The sequence below is a fragment of the Anopheles darlingi genome, chromosome 3 (assembly GCF_943734745.1).
Source record: "Anopheles darlingi chromosome 3, idAnoDarlMG_H_01, whole genome shotgun sequence".
Taxonomy (NCBI): domain Eukaryota; kingdom Metazoa; phylum Arthropoda; class Insecta; order Diptera; family Culicidae; genus Anopheles; species Anopheles darlingi.
In genome coordinates, this window is record NC_064875.1 from 10,531,109 (window position 1) to 10,541,466 (window position 10,358).

At 51.5% G+C, this 10,358-nt stretch overlaps 1 protein-coding gene across 1 annotated transcript in view; it reads left to right on the plus strand.

The window, feature by feature from the left end:
* Window positions 1-10,358, plus strand: part of LOC125954157 (mucin-5AC-like) — a 54,622-nt gene that overhangs the window by 37,443 nt on the left and 6,821 nt on the right. Inside the window, exons 3-4 of the mRNA XM_049684218.1 lie at window positions 9,499-9,758; window positions 9,882-10,020. Of these exons, the coding sequence (XP_049540175.1) occupies window positions 9,499-9,758; window positions 9,882-10,020 (399 nt within the window). The remainder of the gene's footprint in view (window positions 1-9,498; window positions 9,759-9,881; window positions 10,021-10,358) is intronic.

The window sequence follows — 10,358 nt, forward strand, 5'->3', positions numbered from 1 at the left end:
GAATTCGTGCGCTTGGTGGGAGCTCGGAATTGAAGTGAGAGTTGAGCTTTGGTTCGAGTCGGGACAAAGTTTCGATTTTCAATCTTTCCACTCTGCTGGCGGCCCGACCCTGGGAGGGGGGAGGGATCGACGTAAACCACGACCACGACAACAACAACAACGACGACGACTAGGGCGACGATCAAGATGTTAGTGTGCAGAAGGGGAAATGTATGTATTATGTATGCCGAGCATGCAGCGTCGAGCATAAGGGTTAGTGCACTTTCATCGGCACTCCTCCTGTTGTTCGTGCTGGGCGCACGCATTCCCCCAACCCCCGGCACTTGCTTGTATTGTCTACTGCATTGCTGGCCACTGGCCCCTAGCTCTCGAACGATCTGTTCTGGGTGTTTACGTTGGAACGTCGAAGTTGGGCGTTTGTTTTCGTTGCTACTGTTGCTGCTGCTGCTACTGTTGCTGGTGCCGGATGATCGTGGCATTCGCGAGTGAAATCCTTTCCTTTCGGAGCTGTCACGGAGCTTGGCACTCCATTAGGTGTAGCATATTTGCATGCAGCAACGAATGTGCCACAATGTCGCACGATGTGCTGGAATGTCGCGGTCAACTGGCAATCCCCTCGGGGCTGGATTGATCGAATCGCATCGAACTGCGTGGCATCAAGGACCAATTGTACCCCCCGGGAGGGGGTCGTTCAATTCGACCGACAGAAACCATAGCATCTGGCGCTCGTTGCGAAGAATGTGTGTCTATATGTGTGTGCATGTGTCTGCGTGTGTGTACATGATCCACATCATTTCAGTAAAACATACGGCGTGTGAGAATAACCAGCACCAATTAGCGTTCGTGGCCATAAAACCGCGGAATGTCGCGAAATGAGAGACCTCGAGGCCCAGCAACGCATAAACCACGAACGCGGTGCACGCCAAGGGACTACAAAGGCTTCATCCCGCCCGGCCACAGGTTCACACAACATTTTGCCAATCGCTGCCGGAGGATCTGTCGGGTCAAGGGAGGTGCACGGTCGGCGGCCATCATCGTCACGTTTCACGCCGGACACGGATTTATGATCGCGCGACACACAGAGGAGAGTGGTGTGTGTGTGTGTGCGAGCGTGTGTGTGTGTGTGTGAGTCTACTATCTCTTCATTTTCCGCGGCTAAAGTCTTAATCGTAATTAGTCGCTGGGCTAGAGAAAATGGCTGCCAAAGCTTTATTTCAAAATGATAAACATTGATTAGCCAGCAGCTGGTAATTGATCTCTGACGTAGATCATAACATTGTGCTACCCAATCCCCCTTTTCCAATTAGTCACCCATCCACTCCCCGGCCCCAAAAAGGGGAATAAGTGGCGAAAGTGATATGATTAGAGAGACGGTGCTTGATTCATTAGAGCGTTCGTTTGTCTCTTGATATCGTTACATTATGCTCTCTCTCTCTCTCCGCCGAAAAAAATTGAGGAAAGTGGAAATTAAGTTTGAAAATGAGTCGCAACCCCACGAATGACTCACGCTTCTCAACCTAGCGTCGAGTTTTGTGATGTTGTGGTTGTGGTTGGTGGCGAGAATGGTCAACCACAAACCGACGAGACCGACGCACGTCCCCACTGCCGCCGAGCAATCAGCTGTTCAAACCCGGAGAATGCCGTGCCGTAGCATAAAGCGGCGCATGTAGAAGACGGACTCTCACGGTGCGCGCCCCTATTGGAATCAGCTGCTGCTGCTGCTGCTGTTGCTGGGTGCTAGCACTCGAAAGGCAACAGTCGGGGCACCGTACCGTGTAGCATAAGTAAATAGACGAAAGACAAAAAATAAATAAAACGCTCTCTCGTCCTCGCTACCTACCCCGAAAAGCGTAAGTTGAAGTTTACGACGTAGGAACGTGGCCGGTACAGGGCTACGAAGCGTAAGAACCGGATCGGCAAAACCGGGTGTGTGTGTGTGTATCTGGCACTCCTGGTGGGGTGGTGTCGCCTGCTTTCGGTGGCCTCACTGTAGCAGCAGCAGCAGCATAAGCATAAGATGTCTATGAGCACACCGCAGCCAACCTTCTCTTTCTCTCTGTCTCTCTGTCTCTCTGTACAGGAGCCCAGCGCGAAAACTAGGTTATGTGTTTTGTAGCGTAAAGAGCGTTTTACGACTTTCCATCGTCGTCGTCGTCGTCGTCACCGTCGATAGTTCGTTGTGCAAACACGGTAGCGCCAAACGATCACCGACGAGCTGCAAGAGTTCTCGCGACGATCGTTCACAGCATCCTCGAGGAAAACGTTGCAGTAGAAGCCACGACAAACACGACGCTTAGTAAGGAATTTGAAATGCAAAAACACTGATTGGTGATTCTGGGCAACCTGCCGGGGGGCCAGCCAGCTGTGGGAACAACACAACCGCAGCAACCAATGATCCAATCAATCAATCAATTACGGTTCCCTGAATTCGGCGCAATCGCGATACGTATCGTCGTCGTACGGATCTCGGTTTCCGCGGGTCTTTCAACCCTCCCTTGATTCGGTTTATGACATCGCCAAACCCCCCATCTGAGAGCAACAAAGTGCCACAAAGTACGGATTCGAAATCCGTACGGTGCGTCACGACCGAACTGTCGACAGAGCACCGGTTTGACAGGTGCTGGTTGGAGGCTCCGCATGCAACGAATGACTGCACACCATCACACCATTGATTATGATTTACGAAATTCATTCTCGAGTACCTTCCTGTCTGGCTGCCTTAAAACATAAAAAACTCTCCTCTCGAGAGCACGCCACGGTGCCGGTGGTCAAAAGTAAAAGTGAAATCAATCCAGAAGGCACCGTCGGCACCAGGCGGACCGACCTTTGCCTGGAGAGATTGATTAGGAAAACACGTGCTCACCGCACGGTCGCCAGCAAATTGGTATTGGCTGCGTTGAAGCTGCCAGGCCACGCCACACCATATGCTTATGCTGGCAGCTCTTGCGGGGAGCTTATAACTTCCGGTGCTCCCCGGGGCCATGTAGATTGGATCCGGAGTGATCGGTGCTGGCAGCAGGAGCAGCAGGAGCAGCAGCATCAGAGGTGAAGTCAAAATGGAATGAAAACTCGCGTTTTCCAATATCTGTCACGCTCAGCGGTACATTCAGAGCTAAGGCGTCAGGCACCGGGGCACCGGGGAGCCGGCATATGCAGCCGGTGCTGTTGCACCGGCGCCGCGGTGACGTACCACATGCCAGACGCGCCAGGGAGAGTTGAGAAGATGAAGTGGAAGGAAGGAAGAAGGCCACCGTCTACCGCTAGCACCGGAATAATCGTCCAAACCGTGGCGGCCGCCAGCAGGAGAGGTGCAACAACAACCGTTCCGAGCTGATTTCGGAACTCACGAAGCGCGATAGCTATGGCAAACCTGGGGTGCCAGCACACCGAGCGAGCTCTGGCGTGGCTGTGGCTTGAGTAAATTAAATCCCATTATTTCCACCACAGCACAGCACAGCTCTAGTATGTTGGGGGCCACGGAAACGCCATTAATGAGTGGCCAGGCCCACCCGCACACCCCTTTGCTGTTCTTCGGCGAAAGTGACAACCGCGTGGTGAGTGGTGTGATCGCGCCGTGCGCTGCAGAGATCAGTGCTTTCGAAACGGCCATAAGACAAACGGAATCGAGAGCGAAAGCATTCATCATTTGCTGCGCGGTGCGGTTCTCGGTGTTCCTCGGCAGGTGTGCACGCTAGACGTTGCGGTCCAGATCCGGTACCGTCGTCGTCGGCGTCTTGGGCGTCACGTCGTCGACGCAAGCGCATCTTCACGTACCCGACATTACGGCAAACGCTTGGTGCTTGAGTTGTGCGGTGCGCACGGGATCATGAAGACATTAAGCGTTTCGATGCGATCGATGTGATGGTGTTACGAATTTTTCACCGCTATCCGTGGAAATCGTTCCGTTGATCCACGTTGAAGAAGCTGACGACAAATGAAACTAAGTGCACTAGGAAGTTCACGCATCGCAAAAGCACCAAAGTAAATGTGAAAAGTATAATGACAGCCCTTGGATGTTGATCTACAAGCGATATTGGATAAAAATTAAATTCACGCAAAATGACTCCACTTATGGCGTCATAACGGCAGGATTCATCGAGATCTTAAGCACATCCTTATGAAGGAAATTTGGAACAGCGGAAACTCTTCCAAAAATTGGATATTGGGATTTTTCTCTATGAATTTGAAACTAGCTTTAGATGAGGAAGTAAAAAGGCTAATGCAACAAATAATTATATTTAAATTGACCAGATGATCCAACAAAACTCTGGACTAGTGAGAAATTTGAGAAGACTGAAGACCGTGGAGTATTTCAAATCCTAGGAATCGCAGATCTACTCAAGTGTCAAAAGATGGGAACAAAGAATTAATTGCGCAGAAATTGCGCGAAATACAGTCAGAATATGCTTCGTCCAATTCAGGAAAGAGAACCCTTCAATCAGTCTAGACATCTGATCCTGTCAACTTGACCATCTTCGTGTATTTCAACTTCACTTTCTTCGAAGACTACACGTGCTGTTTTGATTGTTTTTATACTTGTACTTGGAGATACTGACCGTGTCAAACTGTCACTCTCGATAAGACGCCTAGTTCATCAAAGTCTACTCTCGTTATGATCCGGAGTTACGGAATTGATTTCGCAAAAAAAAGAAATTTGGAGGGATAGGACCTACGTCAACCAACATTTCCTGACCAAACGATACACGCTGGTGGAGCTATTGCTTACAGGTGGTTCCTCCATGGAAAACTGATACTCTAAACAGGTCGATACTGTCTGACACCCATTTGAACTCTCCTCTACTACGTAACCCCGGCCCCCGGAACGTTTAAGTGAACCTATTTTTTCTTTCTTTTTCGTGTTTCGATCGCGCATTTCGTGAATTAGTTTCACTTTCACATTCGTGCGATGGCCGATGGCGACCCGACGGCGAATATTGCGAAAAGCAAAATCCTTCGTCACTCATGCTGGGTCTGTGCGCGTGTGTGTGATTAGCATGCAATTTGACACCCGACAAGTGACCGCTACTGACCAGAAATGGATAGCGAGTGTTTTTTATTTTTGTTTTTTTGTTTTCGAGGGGCATGGCGACAGCCAACCAAATTCCGAGATTTCCTCCGGTTGTGCCGTTGGCGGGGCAGGTACGAGGACGGACAGATTTCCGGCAAAAGCAGGTTCATCGAAACTTAACGAGTGTGTGTCCCCTTCCCGACGAATGGATCACCGCAGATTGATTGCTCGTCGTCGTCGTTGTCGTCGTCGTGGTCGTGGTCTCGAGAGGGACTTGATGTTTACATTCCATCCCACCGGAGCTTACCTACCTGAGATGCTCCCCTGAGCCCAAGCCCGTTGTTCATTGACACGCATAAACGAATGTCATATTTCATGTTTTTCCCTCTTTCCTGAACTTCTCTGACTTTGGACGCGGACAAAGAAAAGGACAAGGCAAGACAACGCAAACAGTGCCACCACCTGTACAATCAGCGTTGTCCGGATCTGGATCCGGGGCTTTTGGGCTCTCCGACACTCTCTCTCACACACACACATACACACTTGGAACACCGGCGATAATGATCATCATCACGATCGTCTTACGAACGGAGGGGAGGTATACAACATCCATCCATTCCAGTCCGGCCCGGCCATGCCATTCAGGACGGCCAGCATAAATTGAGCTGAGACGACCGCTGAGACGGCAGGATTTATTTCCATTTCGTTTTCCTGCCAGCAAGACTCGCCCGGCGAACCTCTGCGCGATCGGCGGCTCTGCAGGATGCCCGGCCAAGCGAGCTGAACGAGTTGTGTGTCGAGTCCCGTTGATTGACTCACTTCTTTGTCCTGCGTAGTGCTTCATTCTCCTTTGCTCCTTTGGTCGCATGCATGGCAAGGACCTGAAGAAGATCCCGGGAGAAGAAGCAGCACCTGAAGGAGGGAAGGCAGAATCAATTTCTTTTGATTCTGCCTCGAGGGCATCGGCATTCTCTCACTCACTCGGGACGGTTTACAAAGTGTCGACCACCGCGTCCTCTCCGTGCGTCCTTTTTCTCTTCTTCTTGCTGCGTCCCTGAATTCAACGCTCCGAAGGGGTTCGCATAATTTCCCTCGACATTTGTTATTCGGTGGATCCACACGGTACCAACCCCGCCACGCCAGTTGTTTATTGTGCCATTGTGCCAGCGATGTTCCAATTGTGTGGATGTGTGCGTGTGTGTGTGTGTGTGTGTGTGTGTGTGTGTGTGTGTGTGTGTGTGTGTGTGTGTGTGTGTGTGTGTGTGTGTGTGTGTTCCATGTGTCTTGTCCTTCCTCTTTTTGCGTCGTTGCTAGTTCGGGCGTCTTTCTTCTTTCGTTCGGTTTCGGTTCGGCGTCGTCTCCAGTCGTCCCAGGATTCCTTCCAGTTTCTGGGATTACGCTGTAGATGAGACCGCAGTTGATGGTGGAGCCCGCGGGAAGGGAACCGAAATAATTACGCCGTACAACACGTCTCCTTCCTCCGACCTCGGAGTCTGGAATACGGAGAGCAATCAAAATTCGAATTCTCCACTGTTAACGAAGGTGTTCCGCCTTGGTTCCTCGGAATTCCAGATCCATCCAATACCTCCCTGGGGGGAATATTCCAGTTCCCGAAAAAGGATTATGCAGCCGCATCAATCGTTGGCCGTTCAATTTGGCCTTGGGTCATCATCTTACAGTTATCTTCTGCGATGCGACAGTCGAGTACCTGCTCGACGATTAATCGGTGCGCCCATAAGAAGACAAGGGGTTACAAGCAAGGATCTGCCCAGAACGGTTGCACACACACACAGACACACACCGTAAAGGAGGAATGTCCGAACGAGGTGCAAGTGGCGAGAAAATGGGTCAAACCGGACCCCGACCGGACCGGATTGAACCTGCAATGTTGGGGCTCCCTTTTCGACAGCAGTGGGAAGTAAGACAATGGCCAAATGCACGCAAGGCAAAAATAAAGGGTCTCTCTTCTCGCGCGAAACGGAATCCGGAACCGGTTGTGGACGGACGGTCGGGGGAAGGTTGCTCGCGATCGCGTACGTCAATCACCGATCCACCGAAATCTTCGACAGCCGATCAATGGGGGGAGAGGCCGGTAACCGGTTCTACCGTGAGGTGTGTTCCGGTTGTAACCGGCTTGGGCGCAGCCGGGACCCCGGGAGATGGTGGTTCTGCGCCGAGGGGTCCACAAAACAAAAAACGGCTCCCAGGGACGCGATCTGCAATCAGCTGCACTGCACATTTCGAGCCATTTATTTCATTGTTATTATGGGGTTGGGCCACTACCACCAGTACCATCGTCATCATCATCACCATCATCATCATATCATTATTGGTTTCGGCCGGTTGTTGGCCGCTCCTTCTTCTTCTCCTCTTCCTTCGCGTGTGTCTTATTATGTTGGTCGTTGTGGTGGCTAATTGTTTTTTGCGTTTCGGGGTTCCAACAACTAGCAGGGTGTGGGTTGATGGCTTCGCCCATCTTCGCACCACCATAACCTATAAGGATCGACCGGACCAAAAAGGGAAGAGGAAGAAGAAAAAGAAGAAGGTTGCAAAAGAAACGAAAGGACGGACTGCCTCTCTAGAGAGTGATTTCTCAATTTTCCCGAAAAGTCACGCCAAGGAGGTTTGGTCCTTACCCCCCACCCCACCACACCAAACCACACCAATTCTGGTCAATTACCTCACCCTCGTCCCATGGTGCAATGCCTTCTGTAGCAGTGAACTCTCGTGGCATCTCGCAACACCATAGTTGTGTGCACTTTGCAGCAACAACAGGTTCAATTGCGTTCGCGTGTAAGGTTCGATTTTGCCCTTCCTGCACTTTACAAAGGCCCTCCTTCTCTGGCCACCAAAACATGGCATGAACTTGACTTTTGCTTGGTTGTCTCGTTTTTTTTTGCAACCGTTCCACTACGACTTCGGACATCCATCAATCAACTTCGATGCTTTTTTGATCGGGGGGCTATCCATCCTTTTGGTTCCCCTCAATGCATGCTGCTGCTACATTACACATATTTATGCGATTTATTTGTAGAGCACCAGCGTTCCAGCAAATGGCAATGGTATCAACGTGGAACAGTTTCAACCATTTTTTTTTTGTTATTTTATTGGCGACGAAAGTCCTTACAGGTCCTATGATTGATAGGTAGGCCTGCTACCAATGGTTTGTGCATTTGCTCAACAAACCTCCAGTGCCTCCTGTCCTGCATATGCCACCGGGACGGGGACCACGATCTCGTTGTGGTCGATGCGGTCTGCAACATTCAGATCTCTCGATCTCGGCGTTCACTGCTCGAAATGTTCTTCGATCAATCATCAGCTCCTCAAACCCGCCTGCCTCTTTAGCTCTGCAGCTCTTGAGCTCTCTTTCTTTCTTCATCACACACACACACGCCCTCCGACGAACATGCTAACGGCAGTAAAAGTCACGCTTCTGGAATAAACTGCTTCCGTCTACCAGCAGCAGCAGCAGCAGCAGCAGCTACACCAGGAGCAGCAGCAGTTAGTACTTAGTAGCAAATCAGCACCGCAAAGCGCACGCGCGCGCGCTCGCCCCCCAGATGAAAAGTGAAAGAAAGCCCTCCAACAACACACTCTCTGATGGGGAATGTCCACAAATCCGCGATCTGTCAGGACTCGCGTGTAAAATGCGGGAGAGGGCGGTCGGTATATGATTGATAAAGTGAAAGGTTTTCCGACATCCCGAAATCGAACCGCTCCGGCTCCGGCTCCATGTGAGTCAAAGCGCGAACACAACACAAGCGATCACGTGGTCCACCGCCGACGACCGCCGCTGGTGGCTGTTATCTGCGTACGGCAATCGCATTGCTGCCCCGTAGGAAAACTACTACGGAACGGATTTCGCAACGCAAACCGGCGAGACGGCAAGCAAACCGTTATTTGCTTTCTAGAGGGTTTGTTGTTGTTGTTGTTGTTGCTGCTGGATGCCGTGGATGTTACGACCGGCTGGCAGGCTGGGGAAAGCTCCAGCTTCAAGAAGTTGATCCTCGATCTCGATGACGTTGAATGTTATGTTGCTGGTTTGATTGGGATATCGGGAAGGTCGTCATGTTCCGTCGTCGTCATCGGATTTAAACATGCGCGACGGTTGGTTTAATGACGACAACGATTAGGAATCTGGGGGGTCATCGTGAAGTCACTTATGCTGGGGCGCTTGTTGTCGCGGTGTTGCATTTTGTTATGCCCCAAAACTCACACACACATACAAGCCCTTGGGCACGATTAGCCCTGTTGTATCCGGAGGTGACCTCCCCTCTCCAACTCCAACACAGAACATGTTGCCACATTTCCGCTAATGGGTGTTAATTACGTTGAGCTTTTTGGTGGGCCGCCCTTGCCAGGCGCGCCGACTTCAAACGAGCGAGCGAGCGCGTCGGCGTCCCGCCATGTTTATCATCATCAGTTCGTCGGCTGATAGCTCATTCCACTCTGTTCTCACTCTCTCTCTCTCTCTACTCGTCTTTTCACAGATCCGCAGCTAATGCCGGATGACCCGGAGGCAACGTCACCGAAAGGGGACTACGCGTTCGACAATCCAGCCTTCAAGACGGAGAACGGTGGCCACCATTCGGCCGGCGGACCAGCGATGACGGGCGGTGGTGGTGGTGGTGGTGGTGCTGGGACGGCGAACAGTAACAGCAGCAAGACCGGTTCACCGCTCGATCCGAGCTGGACCTCCAAGCAGAACACGATCGAGAAGCGCAAAACCGTCGACGATAGCTACGTGAACGTGAGTGTCTTGTGCCCGCGATCTGCGAGAACCTTGGTTGTTCCTTCCGCCGATATAACCGTTGCTCGTTTCTCCTCCCCTTACCTTCCCTTCCTCCCTCTTCTGCTTCTGACGCCATTACAGGTGACAACGCCACGGTTGGTGTCGCTGCGCGGTTCCGACTTTACCGGGCTCGGTGTCGAGGTGTACGGTGGCCTGAAGGAAGGTATCTTCGTGAGGAAAGTGATGCCCCAAGGGCCGGCCGCCGGTCTCGTCAACACAGGTAAGTCGGGGGCATGCGGATGGATGAGAGGACAAATCATGGAACACGGTCCCGGCCCAAGGGCAAGATTATAATCCAATCAATGGTGCGGTGATCATCCGGATCCGGAGGCTCGCTTGAGGGGACTGCTGCCGGTGGGTAATCTCGCATTAGTGGTGCGGTCCTGGATTAATTATATAACCCGCGACATTGCTTTGGTACGTTGTTGGCCACTGGAGCCACTCCAAGAGCTGTCGAGAAGGGATGATGAGCTGTGAGAGCTTAATTTATGGATTTTCGACAACCTTACCGTAGACATTACACCTTTCAACCGGCTCAAAGGTTGCGGCTGCGACGAC